Source organism: Theropithecus gelada, chromosome 8, assembly GCF_003255815.1.
Source record: "Theropithecus gelada isolate Dixy chromosome 8, Tgel_1.0, whole genome shotgun sequence".
Classification (NCBI taxonomy): Eukaryota; Metazoa; Chordata; class Mammalia; order Primates; family Cercopithecidae; genus Theropithecus; species Theropithecus gelada.
In genome coordinates, this window is record NC_037676.1 from 2,786,595 (window position 1) to 2,810,243 (window position 23,649).

General features: G+C 36.9%; 1 protein-coding gene across 2 annotated transcripts in view; it reads right to left on the reverse strand.

Moving 5' to 3' along the window:
- TNKS (tankyrase) overlaps positions 1-23,649 on the reverse strand; it is a 229,331-nt gene that overhangs the window by 39,146 nt on the left and 166,536 nt on the right. For both annotated transcript variants that reach the window (XM_025393840.1, XM_025393841.1), the window contains exons 13-17: positions 17,931-18,010; positions 13,619-13,764; positions 10,580-10,745; positions 8,921-9,140; positions 8,516-8,625 (exon numbers count right to left, since the gene is read on the reverse strand). In XM_025393840.1, the coding sequence (XP_025249625.1) occupies positions 8,516-8,625; positions 8,921-9,140; positions 10,580-10,745; positions 13,619-13,764; positions 17,931-18,010 (722 nt within the window). The remainder of the gene's footprint in view (positions 1-8,515; positions 8,626-8,920; positions 9,141-10,579; positions 10,746-13,618; positions 13,765-17,930; positions 18,011-23,649) is intronic.

The window sequence follows — 23,649 nt, forward strand, 5'->3', positions numbered from 1 at the left end:
TGAAATACTCATCTCAAAGATTCTCAATGTTTTTGCTTCAGCCTTTGAAAAAGCAACGTAACATTTTATGAAAATTGGTCTATTATGTCTAAATGATTGAGGGGTGGAGGAAATGTTAGCAGCAGACATGCCAATAACCTGGGCGTGAGGTGATGAGACCCTGAACCGTTGACAGTTACAGAAAAATGGAAAAGAAGGGCTAAATCTGAGAAATTTTGAAAGAAAAAAAATTGGGTTTAGAAAGCCACATTCACAACAGAAGAGAAAAAGTCAAAGATGACTACATTTTTTGGGAAGGGGGGAAGGAGGGGAGAATCTAGAAGATTAGAAAATAAGATAGAACTATTAACAGAAATTGAGTTGTAAAAGTTTAAGTAGGGGCTGGGTGCGGTGGCTCACGCCTGTAATCCTGGCACTTTGGGAGGTTGAGGTGGGCGGATCACCTGAGGTCAGGAGTTCGAGACCAGCCTGGCCAACATAAGTGAAACCCCGTCCCTACTAAAAATACAAAAATTAGCTGGGAATGGTGGTGCAAGCCTGTAATCCCTGCTACTCGGGAGGCTGGGGCAAGAGAATCGCTTGAACCCAAAAGGCAGAAGTTGCAGTGAGCTGAGATCGCACCACTGCACTCCAGCCTGGGTAACAGAGCAAGGCTCCATCTCAAAAAAAAAAGGAAGTTGAAGTAGGTATGAAACTCTCAGATAAGGCTCATTGAGATAGTAGGCACCTTCTGAGGTAAAACCTCCAAGTAAAGACATTCTGTAGATGGTTTGTCAGAAGAGGCTGGAGCACAGTCAAGGGGGCATCATTCATTCATTCACTCACTCACTCTCCCGCCACTCACCCACTAACCAGTTAACCCACTAACTGCTCAATACCTACCAAGGGCTGAGGATTGGGGCTGGGGGCTCCAGGGAGATTACGAAATGGAATAGTGGATTAATAGTTGTAGCTACTTGACAAATGAGCTCATTAAGGAAAGGAATACAGAAAGGTAATTACAAGGTGGATAAAACCTTGAAAACAACAGTATTTTGGACAAGGAGAGTGGAAGAAAAATCCTCAGAGGAGACAAAAGGAAAAATGGAAGCTGGAGAAGAACTATAAAGGAGCAGGACTATAAAAGCCAATATAGGAGCAAGTTCCATGGAGACCAGCTTCACTCAAGAAAGAGCTCCATATAGCAAAAGGCTTCAGCTTCTTCTCAAAAATCCTTATAAAATAAGCTAAGACAATCAATTACACAATAGGCACTACTGATTCAACAGATAGGCTTTTTAAGAATATTAAAAATAGGTCGGGCGCGGCGGCTCAAGCCTGTAATCCCAGCACTTTGGGAGGCCGAGACGGGCGGATCATGAGGTCAGGAGATCGAGACCATCCTGGCTAACACGGTGAAACCCCGTCTCTACTAAAAAATACAAAAAACTAGCCAGGCGAGGTGGCGGGCGTCTGTAGTCCCAGCTACTCGGGAGGCTGAGGCAGGAGAATGGCGTAAACCTGGGAGGCGGAGCTTGCAGTGAGCTGAGATCCGGCCACTGCTCTCAGGCCTGGGTGACAGAGCGAGACTCCATCTCAAAAAAAAAAAAAAAAAAAAAAGGAATATTAAAAATAACTTGTATATTTCTATAAATACATTTAGGATGTTAGGCTGGTTACCACTTATTTCTGAGATCCATTTCAACTCCAATACACTATAATTCGGTGCAATTGGCACATTTATGTCCCTTACAGACACATTTCCAGGCATAACTTGGTCAGTTTGGATAATTAACTCAAAAGCACATTATCTGTTGAGAATACATTTCTAACTCATGCTGCTGCTCAACTACCATACATTGAAGTTTTTAAGGAAGACATGTATGAGAATGGAAAAAGACAGGGAAGGCCAAGAAAGTTCCCAAGGTGCTACTAAATGCATGTCACTTTCTATCTTCCTTAAAATATCATTGTCTTCCCTGCACTCTTGAAGACACTCACTTCAAAAAGAACTGGATCTTTTTCGGAGGTAGTATTTAACTTTATGTAATATAAATATCTGTATTTCCTAATTTTAGAAATAGTAGTTTCTGAAAACGAAGTGAAGAACATTTATCTAAAAAGAAAAGTACAGATCAGTCAACTACTAAGGAAAGTTTCCACATTTGCTCTAATAATACAAAGCAAAAAACTGCCAAAAAAACAAAAAGTAGGCCAGGTGCGTTGGCTCACTCCTGTTATCCCAACACTGTGGGTGGCTGAGGCCAGCAGATCATTCAAGGTCAGGAGTTTGAGACCAGCCTGGCCAACATGGTGAAACCCTATCTCTGCTAAATTACAAAAATTAGCTGGGTGTGGCGCCACACACCTGTAATCCCAGCTACTCGGGAGGCAGAAGAATCGCGTGAATCCGGGAGACGGAGGTTGCAGTGAGTTACGATTGCACCACTGCATTCCAGCCTGGGTGAAGAGTGAGATTCCATCTCAAAGCAAAACAAAACAAAACACCCCATAAACAAAAAATAAAATAAAAAAGCAGTATAATCAGACTAAGGCTTCTCAGAACAGGTATGTTTGGTGATTCTTCTGGCATTATACTATCACTATAAAATTAATTCTATAGCTTAATTATTTTTAAATTTTCTAACACAAAAGATGAAAACAGAGGTACCACTTGTGGTATTATCAAAATCACCTAAAACAAAACCAAACCTAGTAATTTATCTCCCTTATTCAAAGGCTATATGTTGAAAAAAGACAGTAATTTTTGTTAAGTTAACCCAAAAGCACAGAATAATTTCAAGCTTCTCCCCAGTGAGGTTACAAGCTATTTAAACTGTTTCTGATGATTAATTTTTTTGAACTCCCGTGTTTACTGGCAGAATAATATCATTTGGTAGACTAATTTACACAGGCTTCCAAAATTACAAAAAGTCCAAGGAAAATTACATGTTTGTGTATATGTGTATAAAATGAATTGTATTATCTAGTATGCATTATTAAGCTTTCTTTATATTGAAGTTATAGTTTATGCTTGGACAAACCAATTACATGCTTGTGAAATTTTCTGACAAATGTCTGAAAGAACAATGAACAGGAAGGAGTATATTACTACCCAAATAGACTAAAAATATAGTTCTTAAGCTGTTTAATTCTTTTGCATAGCTATACCACAGAGGCAAAAATAGTAACTGGAATTTAAGGCTGACAAATCCAATAAATAGCAGTTCAATTCTATTCAACACAATATATAAGAGCAAAGTACTGAACTAGATGGTCCAGAAAAGAAACTGATCTCTGTTGGAATGTTTCCAGGAGAAACAGACAATTTAACATAGTTTCAGAATCCAGCTGCAATACAAAATGCTTTAAATGACAAATACAACATAAAAAGACTGGGAAGCCTTTAATTTTAAAAAGGTGGGAAGTAGGGGAAAGAGAAATGTGCTTAGCTTCAGTTAAAGCCATTTAACTGTGTAGATGCTTTATTACAATTATGTCATGAAAATTCCCCAGATGTTATCCATTTTAGAGAAAGCACTGGAAAATAAAAACAGTTGAGAGAAAATGTATCAGCCAACTGATTTACTCTTATATAAATTTACATGCTTCGTCGTAATAAGTATCAATGCCATTTACTGACTAGCAGAAAAGTTAACTGTCTTGCGTAAACATGCATTCAAATATAATACAAGGCATTGTTATATAAATAACACCAACACAGTAAGGCACACTACCACTAATATCAGCTCTCATGCAACTTGTAATTTTTATTGATGCTTCTTAAATAAATATGTATTTTTTTCTCCATTCGGAAAAACTGAGGTTCTTTTTATACAAAAAAGGCTCAAAGACACACAGAGCAGACTGGGCTCTCTAGCGGAAAAAAGGTAAACATGTATGAAGGAATAATGAACAAGAAATAACTGTATAAGTAAAGAACTATGTAATTTCACAGCTACCTCAGATTATTATTTCATCCTCAGGCCAGTCAATTAATCTGTGTTTATTTAATACAGTACTGAGCCAGTCAAATATATAGATTGTTCCTAAGGCTGTGAGATGTTAAGAGTGACATGCAGCCCTTATTCTGACTGGCTCAGTACAGAGGCTGTGGGAAGCGAGGAATTTACTAATTTTTAGTATCTCTATATCTATCTCTATATCTATCTCTCTCTCTCTCTATATATATATAGATATAGAGATATATATATACTTTTTGGTAGAAATAGAGATACCTCTCTCTATATATATAGATATAGAGATAGATATATACTTTTTGGTAGAAATGGGGTCTCGCTATGTTGCCTAGGCTGGTCTTGAACTCTTGGGCTCAAACGATCCTCCCGCCTCAGCCTCCCAAAGTGCTGGGATTATAGGCATGAGCCATTGCACCCAGTCATGAAGCAAGTTATTTTATAATAACAGTATTTTTATAATCCCTTACATTAGATAAAGGAATTTCCACATGCACAGTCTCATTTAATCATTACAACAACCTGGAAAGAAGGTCTTGGAATCCAACTTTTCCTACTGAGAAAACCGAAGATGAGAAAAATTTAGGCACTTGCTGAAGACTACTGGGTTATAAAACAGAAGAGGAAAGAGATCCCAGATATTCAGACTCTAAGTTCAGCTTTCTCCATTAAACCACAGATGCCTGCAGAGTGTGCTAGACTAAAACACAAGAGCCATTTTTTTTCCAAGCTGAAAATGGGAAAGAGAATAATATTAGGAAGAAGAAATTATTTAAGTAGAGATCCCTGGGTAACACTATACCTACAATTGCTCTATAAATTGCTTAATTTTCAGTATAGAAGCTCTATTCCAGACGATATGCCACAGAAAATCTACTCCACAAAATGATTATATGTGGCCAGGCTAGTTCAAGCATCATCAAATTCATGGGATGAATATAAAATAATCAGTGTTTTGCCATCCTAATAGAAATGTAGACTGGGGCCCTATGATTTCATTAAAATGTCCAGCCAAGGCAGGATAGAATGAATAAAAAGGAACTTTTGAAAAATACACAGATTTATCAATCTACAAACAATAGAAACATAGTTATATCTACTCCTTAGCTGAGGGGAGACAATGTAGCTTTTTACACTTTTTACATTGTGTTAATATTAGTACTCCTTAAAAATACAAATATACGTATTTATTAGTACTCCTTAAATATATATATGGATATATATATCCTTAAATATGTAAGTATACATATTTAAGGAGTACAAATAAATACTCCTTAATTCATTATATTTTAAATATTTATTTATAAATATTTATTTTTTAAATATTTATTTAAAATATAATTATATAGAGATACGGTCTCACTATGTTGCCCAGGGTGGTCTCAAAATCCTGGTCTTAAACCATATTGCTGTCTCAGCCTCCCAATGTGCTGAGATTACAGATGTGAGCCACCATGCCTAGCCTCACTTTAAGTCTATTAATTGAGATTAAGAGAAATACTGACTTAATATGGTTACTGACTGGTTACTCATAATAGATTATATTATAGGTTTTACAAGTGGCATTAAATAAAATTATTTTGCAGAGCAGAGATTCTGAATGGGGAAAATGCCAACTGAGAGTCACTGTGGGTCATGTGAGATTGCTGAGGGAAGTGGGTTGCCCATGTTAAAAAACAAACAAAAAAAAGGTATTATCACACTCATGTATCTGACCAAAAAAAAAAAAAAAAAAAAAAAAAAAAAGGTCTAGAAACTACCAAAGTGAAAGTTTGTCAAAAAAAAGTGATAGTCATCAACTCGCGGATGCCTGAGTTTTAAATTTACAAGTTTAATACATGAAAAAATTTTTGAGTGACTCAATCCACCCTCACAATGAGGTAAAAATACCTGCTATAAACATATTATGTAGCCCATATGCCTTCTTCTATACAAGGATGAGATGCACCAGGCTGATCAAAACCTCTATCAAATGCCCTTTACATAGCCTGGAGAATTTTTTGTTCACTTTCACTTCAGTAAGTTACCTTCATTTACAAACAGCTAAGCAGTAGGGATTTAACAAACATAAAAAGAGATAGTGAAAAAAAGTATTCATTTTTTTTTTTTCACTTGGAGTTAGGAAAGGAGAAGGGGAGTTATGGGTGATGGTGAATTAAGTTTATGAAAATGAAAGAGTGGACTTCTGGTCGGGAGACTGATTGCATTACACCTCTCTTCAGCTGACAGCAAGTCAGCCTCAAGGGAACATGAAGTTGGACAAGGTCGACCAGCACTCTACGTTACGCTTGAGCCCCAAGAGAACCACTGTACATTTTACTCTCTTCACAGTGGTCATCAAGTGACACACATGTAGAGTAAGTAACATCTTAACTGATGGGGATCAAAAGGTAAAATACTTACTTTATAAATTCACTTTTCTTTATCCTCTGTGACAGCTATAGAGACTGTGCAAGGTGAAGACTAATGGAGTAGAACACATCTTAACGCTAGCCCATGAGAAGAATGAGGATCAAAAGGTAAAATACTTTATAAATTTTTTCTTTTTCTTATCCATCGTGACTGCTATAAAGACTGTGAAAGGTGCAAGCTAATGGAGTAGAACTTCCCTACATCCACAATGTATGGGATCTACTGTAGTCTACACAGTTGACAGTGTTAACATAAGCTTTACTATAATTCTATGGCCACCACCTGTCCTTACTCATAGCAGGTTTACAGAGAAGATAAAAGATCTAATTTCAGTTCTACTGATCCCATTGGCTTTATAAATTCTTAACTGAAGCTAAGCAAAAGGATTAGTAGAATACTATATGAAGAGAACAATTATGCTAAGAAGTGCTGAAAATTGTAATAAAATCCAAATGATATACATGTATAGTTATAACTTAAGGGTCAAGAATTACATGTAATGTATATGTAGTATGTTAGCAGCAAATATTTAGCATGCCAAGTCTTTGGTAGAAGTATTTGTTGTTCAGAGAAATTGAGAACCTTATGTGAAGGAAGGTTAAAATGTATATGAATTTTAATAAAAGATTACTCATCTTTAGAAAGATAACTTTAAATATTGTAGTTTCAAGATGATTTCAGTACTAATACTTATTAAATATAATTTTGACTAATTTATATCATACTTAGAGGCATAATTTTCTTTCCGAAAACTGGATTGTTGCCTTCCTTAAAAGTATCCCCACTCCGATTTGTCATACAGATCTTTGTAGAATGGGCTTGAGAGATGACAGTCTCATTACGAAGGGCCAGGGAGAAGGCAGTAGGAGGAAGAATATGGTAATCAAGGTGGTTGGTTTGGTTTGGTTTTTACTTACAGTTTGTCAGGCTTTTGCAAATCTAGAAACCACCTTCTATCAATAGTGATTCCAACTGTGAGAACACCTGGTATGTATGAACTGGCATCTGTGGGTTTTTATAGTCAAGAAGGGATTAAGTGGATGAACTGTCAAGCACATGAGCATTCCTCCTATTTCTGCTGTGAGCCATCAGGCTTGAGTGAGCCTTAGTTACTTTCAGTCAGTTCTGACATATGGCATCAAGGCACTGCAATCCATTTCTCTTCCTCTTACAACTGATGATAGTGCTTGAAAGGATAACTCTGGACTTTCACTGGGAGGTTTTAGCTAGTAATTCCTACTCTATGAAACCATATATATCAACTGCTCAACCATTTAATTTTTTTTTTTTTTAAATGAGGTTTCACTATGTTGACCAGGCTGGCCTTGAACTCCTGGGCTCAAGCGATCTTCCCACCTCAGCCTCCTGAATGGCTGGCATTACAGCACATGCCACTGTGCCTGGCTACTCGAATATGTTTAAGGTGCTGAAGATAAATGTAAGCCACCATACTTTCCATGGCTGTATAACAGTCGCACAGCTTTTATAGTTTTTAAAATCTACTTGGAGTATAGTTAAGAAATTGATATTTATTATATTATTTTATATATTATATTATATTATTGACAAATATAAACTGAACACCCGTTACATGCCTATTATTGTGCTTGATAATGTGCTGAGACCAAAAAGCAATAAAAAGCATGATTGTTGGCCAAAAGGTAGTTAAGTTTAGCTGGGAAGAAACGCCAAAACTCTGAACAAAAGATTAAAATTGTGCTAAATCATGCTATTAGTTAGATATCTACTCATTTAACGCATAGTATGCATTTAACAAAGTCGTAAATGCCAGGGAAGTTTTCTAGATTTTATTTTATTTTATTTATTTATTTTTGAGATGGAGTCTTGCTCTGTGGCTCAGGCTGGAGTGCAGTGGCACAATCTCAGCTCACTGCAAGCTCCGCCTCCCAGGTTCACACCATTCTCCTGCCACAGCCTCCCGAGTAGCTGGGACTACAGGCGCCTGCCACTATGCCTGGCCAATTTTTTGTATTTTTAGTAGAGACGGGGTTTCACCGTGTTAGCCAGGATGGTCTTGATCTCCTGACCTCATGATCCGCCCGCCTTGGCCTCCCAAAGTGCTGGGATTACAGGCGTGAGCCACCGTGCCTGGCCAGTTTTCTAGCTTTCAACGTTAGTATGCTTACCCCATAAGATGCCGCATTATGAAGAGGAATTAAACCACCCTTGTCCTGGGCATTAACATCAGCTCCATGCTCTAGAAGATATTCAGCTACTTCCAGGTTATTGTAGCCTGCTATTTAGAGTAAAAAAAAAAATACAGGAAACGTGTCAGCTTAAAAGAAAAAAAATACATACATATAAAATAAGGACCAGAAAATGTTAAGGTTTTAATACTTTTTGCTTCAAAAGTTAATACTATTATCTCATAATGGAGGGACTTCACAATAAGAAATTATACAAAACTATGTCAATCAAGAGCATTTTACTAAGTAGTCCCATTTATGTTCAGCATGGCTTTCATCTTTTAGTACACTGTATCAGGTGTCCGAGAAAGGAAAAGGAGGCGTGGAGGCACTGGGGACGCTCACCTGCCAAGTGCAGAGGGGTTGAATTTCTGCCCTGGGTGTCTCTGCAGTTGATATTCTCGGGGGTACAGAGCTTCTGCACTCTTGCCAGGCAGCCCTTCTTGGCAGCATCCAACAAGGCAGCATCCCCTCTCAGTAAGTCCTGAATATCTGTGTCTCCTTCTTTTACCAAATCCAAAGGTGTATTTCCATCTCTGTTCTTTTTAGTTGGATCTGCTCCATGCTACAAAGAAGAAAAACCAAATGGGGTTTGTATTTTCTATAGTATCTTTCTGTAGTAAGTAGGTAGGTAGGTAGGTAGGTACTTAATTTACTCTACCTTTGTTCCTCCAGGGGAAGGTATCTACGCTATATGCATTTTGAAAAACACTTTGCAAAATTCCTACTTAGCAATATAATGGATCAGCTTTCTAACTATTAATACTACTCAGTAAAAGCTTCAGGATCAATGGTGATGATAAAGTAGGGAGACTGTTAAGTATCTTTGAGATAACTTGTTTAATATACTTTTTCTCTGATTCCAAGTTGTCTTTGGAAACCTATTTTACTTTGAAGAATAGCATGGCTGTTAATTTTGACCAGATTCAATTACATAAAGATACTCGGTAGGTATGAAAAAGAAGAGAGTAAGACACACTGGTAAAAAAGGACTTAATTCTAAAGGCCATCTTTAGAATTAGTAAGAATAAAGTTTGGTAATATTTTTAATATTTTTATCCTAAGTCTTAACATCTACCATGAAATTAGATATAAAGGTATTAAAATTATAGATTTTAAAAGTTTAATTACCAATATCTATTAAATAAAGTAAATAGAAGTCAGTAATTTTTATTATAGGTTGGCCACAAACTGTAGTGGGCTCACTGTGGAAATTAGTTGTAAGTCAAGTTGGACAATGGATTCACAATGACTTGGAAGTTATTTCTTACCAACCAGTGATAATAAAAATGAGTATCAGATACTGTGTTTTTCTCAAGATTCGTAAGAACATATCTGATATCATAAAAGTGAAGGGAGAAGAATTTTATTTAAACACATCAATTTTTTTTTCTGTAGTTAAAAAAAAGCAAGAGAAAATCTCATACATACACATCTGGTCATTTTTTAAAAATATACTTTAACTTAAAGTGAGCATAAATTATAGTTAGTTTCATATAACTACTAGTTTTTACTCTTTTACATGTATCTCAAATCTATATTAACAACTTTGTCTAGAGATTATCTTATATTTTAATAAAAATCTGTTATTAAAATAAGTTCTTAAAAGATACAATGTTTAATGTTTACTAATGAAGAATGAGTTAGTTAACAATAATAAAATAGCCAACAAGGAAAAAAAAACCAACTAGATTGAAAAGCTTGTTTCTCCTGTACAATTTTTTCTGTTATTAATACTATAAGTACTAGATAAGCAATGCAAACTATTTCAGCTCTTTGTAAAACCTACTTTGATGAATTTTTATGACATGGACTTAATCAAACCATTTCAGATATTAAGCTATGTATCATATCACATAAACAGTCTTCGGGGAAATAGAAAATGAGAGCAGTCTCTACAGCAGTATTGTTCTTAATAGAATAACATACCCCAACTTACTTTCAAGTAACAACCAAAATATAAATACAATTAGTCTATATTTCATAACTTTTTAAACTACATACTTTTAAAAGGAGCTTGCAGATTTCATACTTTCCTTTAGCTGCTGCTTCATGGAGAGGGGTAAATTTCCATAAGTCCGCCACATTGACAGAAGCCCCATGCCTTACTAAAAGCTCAGCCACCTCATAGTGTCCATATGAACAGGCATTATGAAGGGGCACCAAGCCACTAAACAAAAGAAAATTATTTTAAAGTTATAAAACAAATCTTTGAGTTAAAATGATTCTTATAATAAAAATACTACCATTCTTCTACGGTACTGACTATACTGAACACTGCTCAAAAAGAAATACACCCACCTCTGTTCTTTAAGATATAGTTATCCATTTGTAAATAAGGAGTAGTAATTTCAAAAATGTCCTTTCAATGTAAAGACTTTTTCCTAAGTTTCTTGGGGATGGATATATACTCACAGCAATCCTTATCTTTATGAGTTTTACTAATGAAAACTGTATGCTTACTTATAAAAATATATAATGCAATTAACTTATTTAGGCAAGTTCTATCTTGGTAAAAAGTTGTTTAAATCATAGTGGTGATTGAATCATAGTGGTTTAATCATAGTGGTGATTCAGTGGTGACTTCCGTGCACAGGTTTAAATACTGAGGTACCAAACAATGAAAATTCACAATCCAGGTAATTCAGAAAAGTATTCAGTGAGAAAAATGATGATGTCAACTGTAAGTGCTACTCAGATAAGAAACGGGCAAACTATTCTGAGAGGAGTCTAAGCTCTGATCAGTAAGCAGTTGACATTCTAAAAGGACAAAAAGATGCTCCCACAAAAGAGTGCATCAAAAGAACAAAATGTCGAACTTAACACATGGCAGAAGCAAAGTACTGAGTGCATTTTTTTTTTTTTTTTTAGTTTTGGGATGAAATATGCTAAGTGTTAAAATAAGCAATAGAAGCAAATGCTGCTTGCTCTCCAATACACTGTAACACTTTGAAAGCACTAGTGATATTGTTAGTGAATATTCATGTCTGATGTGTCCCTTTTAAAAGATAAATACATAATGGTTCAATGAGGCCTAAATCGTGCAGTTTAATTCTACTGTGCACTGCTATGTAATTACACAGAAAGCTATTGGCTTATTTTGAGATGATGTGAAATTAACTCACAACACGGGAATTCCTATCAGTTAAAATATCTTTCTCACATTTCTAAGTAGCTGCCTTAGGCTTTGTCTAGACAAATTAAAATAATTTAACAAACTAACATAAAATATAGAGTATCTGAATTAGTAAAAATAAAATTATGCTTCTAGGAATACTGATGACTTTGGGATAGATGACTTCTTTTTAGAAGAGACTATACATTTTTAATAGCAAAAAAGAAGAATAAACAATAACTTACAGACTATATAAAAACATTCATATAGGGCCAGGCGTGGTGACTCACGCCTGTAATCCCAGCACTTTGGGAGGCCTGGGTGGGTGGATCACGAGGTCAGGAGATCAAGCCCATCCTGGCTAACCCAGTGAAACCCCATCTCTACTAAAAATACAAAAAATTAGCTGGGCATGGTGGCAGGTGCCTGTAGTCCCAGCTACTCGGGAGGCTGAGGCAGGAGAATGGTGTGAACCCGGGAGGCGGAGCTTGCATTGAGCTGAGATCACGCCACTGCACTCCAGCCTGGGTGACAAAGTGAGACTCCATCTCAAAAACAAAACAAAACAAAAAACAAAATTTATATAATGCAATAAAATACTATATACAAACATTAAAAGAATGAGACTACTAAGTACTGATATGGGAACACTATTCAAGATACACTATTGGGTGGAAAAAGTAAACTGCAAAGCAGACCGTATAGGATGGTACCACCATTTGTGTTAAAAACCACTACCGGCCGGGCGCGGTGGCTCAAGCCTGTAATCCCAGCACTTTGGGAGGCTGAGACGGGCGGATCACGAGGTCAGGAGATCGAGACCATCCTGGCTGACACGGTGAAATCCTGTCTCTACTAAAAAATACAAAAACTTAGCCGGGCGAGGTGGCGGGCGCCTGTAGTCCCAGCTACTCGGGAGGCTGAGGCAGGAGAATGGTGTAAACCCAGGAGGTGGAGCTTGCAGTGAGCTGAGATCCGGCCACTGCACTCCAGCCTGGGCAACAGAGCGAGACTCCGTCTCAAAAAAAAAAAAAAACCACTACCACCACCACAGCACACAGACAAGTCTATGCATTTACAGTACCTGGAGGAATACATTCAACATTTTAATGCTGTATCTCTGAGCAGGAGGTGGGCTGACAGGAAATTTTCACTTTCTATACTGTACATTTCTATGTTTGTTTTTTTTTTTTTTTTGAGACGGAATTTCATTCTTGTTGCCCAGGCTGGAGTGCAATGATGTGATCTCAGCTCACTGCAACCTCCACCTCCCGGGTTCAAACGATTCTCCTGCCTCAGCCTCCCGAGTAGCTGGGATTACAGGCATGTGCCACCATGCCTGGTTAATTTTGTATTTTTAGTAGAGACGGGGTTTCACCACGTTGGTCAGGCTGGTCTCAAACTCCTGACCTCAGGTGATCTGCCCGCTTGGACTCCCAAAGTGCTGGGATCACAGACGTGAGCCACTGCGCCCGGCACATTTCTGTTTTTTGTTTTGTTTTGTTTTTGTTTTTTTTGAGACAGAGTTTCACTCTTGTTGCCCAGGCTGGTGTGCAACGGAGCAATCTCAGCTCACCACAACCTCTACCTTCTGGGTTCAAGCAATTCTCCTGCCTCAGCCTCCCAAGTAGCTGGGATTACAGGCGTGCACCACCACACCCAGCTAATTTTGTATTTTTAATTGAAACAGGGTTTCTCCATGTTGGTCAGGCTGGTTGCGAACACCCAACCTTAGTTGATCCTCCCACCTTGGCCTCCCAAAGTGCTGGGATTACAGGCGTGACATTTCTATGTTTTAATTTATGTTTTAAACAAAAAAATGAGGATTCCTTTTTTAATAAAGAAAAAAATCTAAGACTTCAAAAATATTTAAAATTTTTTTAAGCATGAAGAGAATGACTCCCAAACAGCTAACTTCTAACACGTACCCCTTGTCTTTGGCATGGACATCGGCACCGTGGTGTAGCAGGTACTCTACAACAGACACGCGGTTGTAGCCTGCCGCGAAGTGTAAGGGCGTGGAATGCCGGCCCTCTAAGTCTCTACAATTCACATTTTGAGGGCTGCAAAGTTGCTTTCGTGGTGCACACACAGAGACAAACACAAAACAAACATTACTATTTATTCACAGGTTTTGTCCCAAAATAGTGCAACATCTTGGATAAATAAATTATAATTTTCTAATCAATATTTATTTCCAAAGATTAAACAATACAAATGTCTAGAAATCAGCACTACGCTTTACAGTGACTAAAAATATTTATTATATACAGAGCAAATCAATGTTTTTCAACATTTCCTGACCAAAATCAGAATCAAATAGAAAAACCCACAATAAAGCAAGCATTTTCAATGCAAACACTGCCTTACTGTTTTATCTTTGTCTTTCCTCCCCGAGATATGCTATACTGTTTGTCATGGCACACCTGCTTGTGCTAACACCAACCTCAGTTGACTATGTAACTAGAGAGCTCTTGTCTTCTCTAATGTGAGTCAAGCGAGCAAAAAGGCTCTGGAAAAATTATTTTTCTGCCTGGGCCTCTCCCTCGGTCTTTTGATTGACTACAGCAAAGCTATGTAGTCAACAGGTCTTTATTTGACTTTTGGGGCAATGTTCGCTTACCTTTACAAGTTAAACTGGTTTTTTAATCATACCCTAGTTTTTGGGCTTTACTTCCATCTCTTTCAGAGATGTCCCCCTAATCTCTTCGGTGTCTCCTTATCTCTCTCTGAATGCTTCAATTTCAGCACAATCTAAATTGTAAGCTCAATTTGTTTACAAAGCAGCAGGATGCCACGTAAGGAATGAAAGACTGTATCACTGGTGGTAGTAAGTGAGTAATGATAATAGCTGAATAATAATTTACAGTTTATAAAGAATATCAGCTGGGCGTGGTGGCTCACGCCTGCAATCCTAGCACTTTGGGAGGCCAAGGTGGGCAGATCACAAGGTCAAGAGATCGAGACCATCCTGGCCAACATAGTGAAACCTCGTCTGTACTAAAATTACAAAAATTAGCTGGGCATGGTGGTGCACGCCTGTAGTCCCAGCTACTCGGGAGGCTAAAGCAGGAGAATCACTTGAATCTGGGAGGCAGAGGTTGCAGTGAGCCGAAATCGTGCAACTGCACTTCAGCATGGTGACAGAGCAAGACTCCATCTCAAAAAAAAAAAAAAAAAAAAAAAGAGTATCATATTCTTTCAGTGAGGAAATTATTATCTATGAAGTTGATAGATAACAAACCAGGGATGGAGGTTAATTTATAAATTAACTTTACAGATAAATAAATCAGGGATGAAGGTTAAGTGACATCCTTTTCAAATAGTTGGTAAGGGGTAGAATAAAGACTCAAACCCTGCTTTACTGATTTTTAACCTCCTGGTCTTTGTGCTACATCATGTATCATTGCTTACTTTCCTAATTATCCAACTTGAGGGACATGATCAGAAGAAAGGCAATGAAAATTAGAAAAAGCAAATAAAGAAGAGCAGACAATAGCATGCATGCTCTAGGCTATAAAGGATGATTGCAGGGTCTTTGGGGATTTTCAGGCATTCACTAATTTTGCTACCACTTCCGCCACTGTAATAAGCTATTATTACATAGAAATTAAGAACCTGAAAGATTTCTACTGATAGAGTAAGTAGGAGTGCTACGGGTTGAATGTTTGTGTCCTTCTGGAATTCATGTTGAAACTTAATCTCCAATGCAATAGAGGTAAGCAGGTGACTGGGTCATGCAGGCTCTTCCCTCCTGAATGTGGGCTTAAGGCCTTTCTCTAAAAGAGGCTTCACACAGCATTTGGCCGTTTTGCTCTTCCGCCTTCTGCCACGTGAGGATACAGCATGTGCCCCCTCCAGAAGAGGCAGCCACAAGACACCACCCTGAAGGCAGACAGACAGGGTCCCCACCAGACACTAAGCCTACCAGTACCTGGATCTGGAACCAGTACCCGCTCCTAGCCTCCAGAACTGAGAGAAATAAATTTCTATGGCTTAGAAATCGCCCAGTCTATGGTATTTTTTTTTATAGCAGCACAAATAGACTAAGACAAGAAGCTTTCACACAGGTAGGATAAAAACAAGCTCTTTTAAAGTGGTGTAATTTTCACACGACAGGAAGGAGTCTGGGTGGTAAGGGCAAGTTCACAATCTCATCAACGCCATACAGAAATGCACCAGCCTCTAAAATCTGAAGAGCCATTGTCATCTGGCCAGGTCAAATATCTTTTCATGACAAATGAGTCTGTGGCTATATTAATATATAAATAGCACAATTGACAAATTAAATAAAAACGAATAAATACATAACTCAAAAAGAAAAGATGCAAAAATTGACAGTAAACACCCTCTATGGAGTCTGACATGATTGAAGCTTCTTCCTAATGCTGCTTTCCCCCACTGGTTCTCACATTCTAAATTAACTCTATTATTCTTCTAGCAGAGAATACTGACAAAATAGGAATAAGTAGGGAATGAAACACAACTCAATTTGTGAGGCTACAGAAATAGAAGCCCATTCTGCTTATTAAATATTTGATTTTTAAGATTTAGAAATTCTTTATCTGTTTCAGTTTTCTTTCGAATGCCAATGTAATTTTACATCCTTCCTACCTACTTTTCATAATTTCAAATGCTTTATTCAGCAGGCAGCCTTTTCTTCTAATACCTCAATTCTAATACTTTCTAAAGTCTCTTGGAGAAGAAATTTATCAGGCCTAATTCTCACTCAATTTGTGCTGCTTTGTTTACTTTTGCTACTTCCATTCCACAAATCAAAATAAATTTGGCCTTCACTGTGAATGGATTGTTTAAGAGACCTAAAAGCTGTAGTATATATCTGCCTATCATGTACAAAACACATGGAATTTAAAACTGTGCACTTTAAAAATAAAGTATGTATTAATTATAATAAGCACATAGAGCAATTCTGGCACCGAGATGATCATGTTCTGAAAGGAAGCCTAATCGTTTCATCTTTAAGAATTTTCTTTTATTAGAATACATTTCAAGTGAAGTATTTTTAAGAAAAAATAGATAGTTTTAGATTTAAGACAATATAAAAATTTCTCCCTAGTGGCTATCACAACTAAAATTTACTATTGTTCTTTAAATAACTTAGATACTATTTTAAGTTGGAAGTGATCCTGGAAGTGCCCACATATCAAAACAAAAATAAAATTTCTAGGCAACAGAGCTCAGAATGTGTTTACCATCACTTTCAACCAGTATATGTTATCAAGAAGGCTAAAATTAGTTTGCTAAAATCACAAAAACGAAGTTTGCTTAAGAAGAGGTGACAAAGTTGACAGTACATCATAAAAAAGTACTATGACTGTCAATAGCAAATTCGCTATTAACTTTTCTATAAAAATAAAGGCAAAGTCGGGTGCAGTGGTGCATGCCTGTAGTCTCAGCTACGTGGACAGCAGGCAGGGTAAGGCAAGAGGATTGCTTGAGCACCAGGAGTTTGAGGCCTGCCTGGGCAATACAGCAAGACCCTGGCTCTTAAAAAACAACAAAAGACAAACCCCAAAAGAACAACCTCCAAACAAAAAAACTTTTGCTAACTTCATCCCTAAGTGAATGATTATAGATGGGAAACGCGTGTTTTAAAAAAGCATACTCAGTATTAGAATATGACTATATTTGAAAAAAAATAAAACCACAACCATTGTTTCTATACCACAAATACAGACTGATAAAATTTTCTAAGCAAGTAGAGCTACGCAGGGAAAAAAATCTATCTTCTGCATATGAATAATTCCAATGTTGAGGGATCACAGGAATGCTTTCCTAGAATAAATGTGTGAATCTCTGAGAAAAGATCAAGAAATATTGTTTCAAATGTCATCCTGCTAATGTCTGGGCTCGATCTAGTTTATTTATTTTGTGAATGCGGCCAAAAATAGTAACACTTTAATTAATGTAAGTGAAATTAAAAGAGCTTTCATGTAACCTGAAGAAAAATTACTAAAAACCATGTATATGTGTGTGTATGTATATATCCATCTATCTATCTAACTATATATACACACACACACACACATACATATAAATGGTTTTATAAATATAAGGCACATACCGGGAATTCCTTAGTAGTAGTACAGATTTTTCCTGCCCATGACTCTGTTCACCCTTTTACTGTTTGTATTTGAGTAGATACACTTAGAAGCTTAAAAATGAATTGGTTAGCAAAGTTCAACAGTGCTATCCCAGATATTAAGGGCACTGACTTACCTTCACAGTTTCCAAGTCTCCAGCTTTAGATGCCTCTAAGAGTCGATAGTCAACATCAGAAGTACGTATAGGTGTACTCTCTGCATAAAAGGAAGGAAAGAACTCACACACACACACATATATATATATCTCCAAACTCATATATTCCAACTGCATTCATTTTGGAAACAAAAATGGTTCTTGAGGGATCGCAAAGTAGTTCAGGAGGGAAAATTATTTAGTTTGGTTTTACTAAATGTTGTAGCAAACCTTTGCTATAAATTTGTTATAGAAACCTAGGGAAGCCACACAACTTTCAGTACTTAATGTTTAATTTTTCTATGTATGTACGTATGTATGTATTTATTTTTTGAGACAGTTGCTCTGTCACAAAGGCTGCAGTGCAGTGGCGTAATCACAGTTCACTGTAGCCTCAACCTTCCAGGCTCAACCAATCCTCCCCACCTCAGCCCCCGAATAGCTGAGACCACAGGTGTACACCACCATGCCCAGCTAATTTTTGTATTTTTTGTAGAGATGAGGTTTCACCGTGTTGCCCAGGCTGGTCACAAACTCCTGGGCTCAAGTGATCCTCCTGCCTCAGCCTCCCAAAGTGCTGGGATTACAGATGTGAGTCACTGCACCCAGCTTTGATTTTTCTTGTAGTCTCAATGTACTACTCTTAAAGTCAGAATCATCTTGGAGTCAGAATCATCAAGTTAATCAGTGAGCAGAAAAGGGCTACTAAATATAGACATTTGTTTAATTCACATTTATTGAATGGCTTTAGGAAAATGCAACTTTCAATGTTTGTATAATTGGAGGTATGATAGCAATGCTAAATAGAATATAATTAAATTGAGCTGTTAGGTCTAGAGGCTAACAAATGAGTTATTATTTTGATTAATCCAATATAAATAAACTGAAAATTCATTTCACATTGACCCAAATAAAGTAAGTTTTTAAAGAAAACAATTTATACTATGTCAACCAAAAGTATGTTTATGTACATGAAGTGTGGCTTTTAGAATGAGCACACAGACGTAACACAAAAGGATGGCACTCCAGGAGGCCTAAATTTTAGACTGGGCTCTATAATCTACAACTTTGGACAAATCATGTAACAGCTCAGTTTTTGCCCTTAGCAAGTGAGTGCTAAAAACCTTTCAGATCTAAGACTGCATTACCTTATGGTCAGAGACATCTTTTTTGAGCCCACTGTCCAAGTGGGAAGATCAAGTGATGCTATGAAGAGATTTTACATTTCAGGAGAGAGTGGCTTTCACAGAATAAGTTATGACGATTCTTCAGTAAAAGATAAACTACTTATTTGATTATAATAGCAGGTAGAATGCTGAGGTTAAGGGAGGGAAAAAGACAGTGTTTCACATAACAAAGTAAATCTTTGAATTATTTTAAAGAGTGATATTACATTTTAGTTTGCGGAACTGTCGAGGAAAGGAACCAAATCTCGCTCATCTTTATATTCCTTTTCACACAGAGAACATTCTGAAAGCATTTGCTGGACTGATTTCCACTATGTACTGGGCTCAATGTGTCTGTCAAATCAGCTCTTTTTTTGGCTGCTCTTATTGTGTTCTTTCATGTCTCATTAGTCTCCATTATAAGTGTGCACATACACTACTGCATTTATAGGTAAGATGCTGTGTGTATATTATGTCTCTGTGACAGTGATTCTGGAATTGACAAAATTCACTGATATGTCCTTTCAATATCTACAGGTAATATTTTTAGTTTATCATTTCAACAAAATAAAGAGACAATTATTTTATGTATATAGTGTTATGACAGTATTTTTAGATGATAGCACTTTAAGGATACATTTAACACGGCTAAATTTTTGAAATCTAAGAACTATTTGAAATTGGAACACATATCTTGATGCAGACTGTCTACTAAAGAGTATAATTTTCCAATCAACCAAAAAGTCTTAAGCAAATATAAGAATGCTTCTGGAACTATGAGAAAAGAATTATTAGTCCTGGTTAAAGAAGAGAAAGTAAAGATGTTTAAAACATTGGTTAATTACTATATAGACTTTAAAGACCTGCACCTATTATAAACCTTGAATAGGCCTAGGATAGACTTATTTTTAGAACTAATGTGAAAAATGTTATTAGATGAAATGACTTATATACAGCCCAGGAACTTTGTACAAAGTGATGCACAATTAAAAAAGATATAAAAAATGAAATTAAAAAAGGAACATGAGTGAAAGAGTAGCTGGTATGCAAAGTACTCTATTAGTAAAATTCTTTATAAGTATGCTGGGTTTGTGTATATGACATTTATTTATGTATTTGTTTAGTTCTTTCTTTTTTTAGAGACGGGGTCTCAGTATATTGCCCTGGCTGGTCTTGAAATCCTGGGCTCAAGCGATCCTCTTGTCTTAGCCTCCTAAGTAGTTGGGACCACAGGCATGCACCACCATACCCGGCAAATTTTTAAAAAGGTTTTTTGTAGAGACAGGGTTTCACCATGTTGCCCAAGCTGGTCTTGAACTCCTGAGCTCAAGCAATCCTCCCACCTTAGCCTCACAAAGTACAAGGATTATAGGAGTGAGCCACCATGCTCAGCCTGTAGAACATGAAATTATAGTCACCTAGAATCAGAGATTAAAGATGGGCTTCTTATTTTGTCTCCAATCTTACTCTGACTCATTAGAGTTTTTAAAAAGTTGGAAGCGCTAGAAGGCAGCCTATTTTTTTTTTTTTTTTTTTTTTTTTTTTTTTTTTTTTTTGAGACGGAGTCTCGCTCTGTCGCCCAGGCTGGAGTGCAGTGGCCGGATCTCAGCTCACTGCAAGCTCCGCCTCCCGGGTTCACGCCATTCTCCTGCCTCAGCCTCCCAAGTAGCTGGGACTACAGGCGCCCGCCACCTCGCCCGGCTAGTTTTTTGTACTTTTTAGTAGAGACGGGGTTTCACCGTATTAACCAGGATGGTCTCGATCTCCTGACCTCGTGATCCGCCCGTCTCGGCCTCCCAAAGTGCTGGGATTACAGGCTTGAGCCACCGCGCCCGGCGAAGGCAGCCTATTTTTAAAAACATCTTTTATAGACTGTTGTTTGGTCAGTGTTAGACTATTGGACTGGCAACAGGTCTTAGTGGCTTATTTCAATGTGCCACTGTAAATGGTGTTTCAGTGTTTAATTTAGCTATCATAAGCCTAATCTTCACTTGTGTAGATGAAAGTAATGCTTTTCCCACACTGGGTTATACAATCACAAGAATTCAGGTCAAGATCGAACTTAAATGACCAAAAGAACTGTCTGTGGTGCTAGAAATAGTGTTATCTGTGCTATTATGGTAGCCATTAGCCATGTGTGACTACTGAATACCTGAAATGTGGCTAGTGTAACTAATGGAAGGATTTTCCATTTTATTTAATTTTAATTAGTTTAAATGTAGCCAGATGTAGCTAGTGGCTACCATATTGGAAAGAGCAAGTCTAGAGAAAGAAATCAAATCTTTTGAAATAATGTTTTAAAGTGCTAATTCATAAAAAGCTGCTTGTTTTCTTTACATTGATGTTAGTTTTGACATAAATATTGCCAGCAGTTTATAATGAAAAGTTTATTAATGTAAACTCTGGCAATTACAGACTTGGGAGTTGAAAGTGCAGGTTTCTAAAGCAGATCTCACATCTGGTATTAACAAGTGTATTTAAGTGAATCTCATAAAATATTATCCAGAATATACATCTTATTTGACTGATATTTATACATTCTTTCAGAAGTCATTATAGATATAACCTGATATTGGATTACTAAATGATAACTAAAAAGTTCAGCTAATGCATGGTCCATAGTCTACGGAGACATACAAATTCCTGGTAAAAATATTAGTTTAAAAACTTATGTCCTATTTCAAATAAGAAACAATTCCCATTACAAAAAAATAAATAACCTTTTGGATGGCAAAATTTTCCTATATGTATTTTTTATTTGTATTAGCTTTCCAGCTCAATAAAGAATTAAACTAAAAAGTTCTGCATGTTCCAAATTAAGCATTTAATTACTTATAAAATGTCTTATTTCAAAAATCAATTTTAAAGCAGATTTATCAAAATAATCGAAGAAAAATATTTCATTTGTATTCAGTATTTAGTTTTATCTTTTGCGAGAACTCATATATTCTAACTGCATTCAGTTAGAAGACATTTTAAAAGCATTACATAGATCTAATATGCTTGATTTATTCAATACTTTCTTCTCCATTTTGTTAATTATCTCTAAAAACTATGCACACAATTTGATGCAAAGCTATGTGTTTGCCTGATTTATGGTTAAAACGTACAGAAACTAAAATTCGGTACTAAGTGATTCTCAGTAAAATGAGAAAATTTAGAAATTTTAACAAAATAAACAACTTTTAGAAATTATTAGAATTTACTGAGAGGGAATAAATATTTCCTAGGCAAGGAGTAATATCTTCTTTAAGCAAATGTTCTATCACTCTATAGAAACAGGAAGTCAAAGTCTTTTTTTTTTTTCCGTTTTTGAGTTCAAACTTGAAATTTATAACAGGAAATTTCATTTGTTTAGCTGGATCTTATTTATAATAGGAAATTTCATTTGTTCAGCTGGATCTTATTTTGATAGTGAAGACATGCTAGATAGATTTCCTTCTAAATCTTCCCGTCTAAACATCACCATTAAAGCTGAAGTAGAATGATCCCTATCTACGAACGACCTAGCATGAGGAAAATAAATCCTCATCAATAGTTTTCACAATGTTGTACAATTAGTTTTATTATGCTATTTAGCTCTGATCTACCTATAATAACAAACACATATCATGATCTCTACAAGCTCTGGAAGGGTCCCTGTTGCATCATATAGCAGTGATTCTCGACTGGGCTGTATTTCTTTCTTTTTTTTGAGACGGAGTCTCGCTCTGTCGCTCAGGCTGGAGTGCAGTGGCGCCATCTCAGCTCACTGCAAGTTCCGCCTCCCAGGTTCACGTAATTCTCCTGCCTTAGCCTCCCGAGTAGATGGGACTACAGGAGCCCGCCAGCACGCCCAGCGAACTGACTGGCCTGTATTTCTTGGGGTCCTTGTAGAAATTTGTGGGGTCATGTTTTGTCTTCTAATACAGTCATGTCCAATCTATTTACATAAGAATTATAAATTATTTTATTGTAACTTATTGTAATTTTCCCTTTATATTATAGTTAGGGCTTTTTTTTTTTTTTTTTGAGATGGAGTCTCGCTCTGTTGCCCAGGCTGGCTGGAGCGCAGTGGCGCGATCTTAGCTCACTGCAACCTCCGCCTCCCGGGTTCCAACGATTCTCCTGCCTCAAGCTCCCAAGTAGCTGGGATTACAGGCACGTGCCACCACACCTGGCTAATTTTTTTACTTTTAGTAGAGATGGGGGTTTCACCATGTTGGCCAAGCTGGTCTCGAACTCTGACCTCGTGATCCACCTGCCTCATCCTCCCAAAGTGCTGGGATAACAGACGTGAGCCACTGCGCCCAGCCTAGTTAGGGCATTTATATAGATTTCTGGAAAGGTCCCTATACAGTTAGGTCATACTATCTATGAATTTCACTTGTGAATATTAAAGAAGATGTCATAAGACATTCTTTATAAAAAGCGGGCACTGCACTTGATAGAGTTAGGAACTACCAGACTGTAGGTAGAAAAAAGTAACCAGAACTTCTGATTCCTAGTCTACAGCCTTCTACATTTTACTCTTCTGGTTTGTCATTTCATTCCAC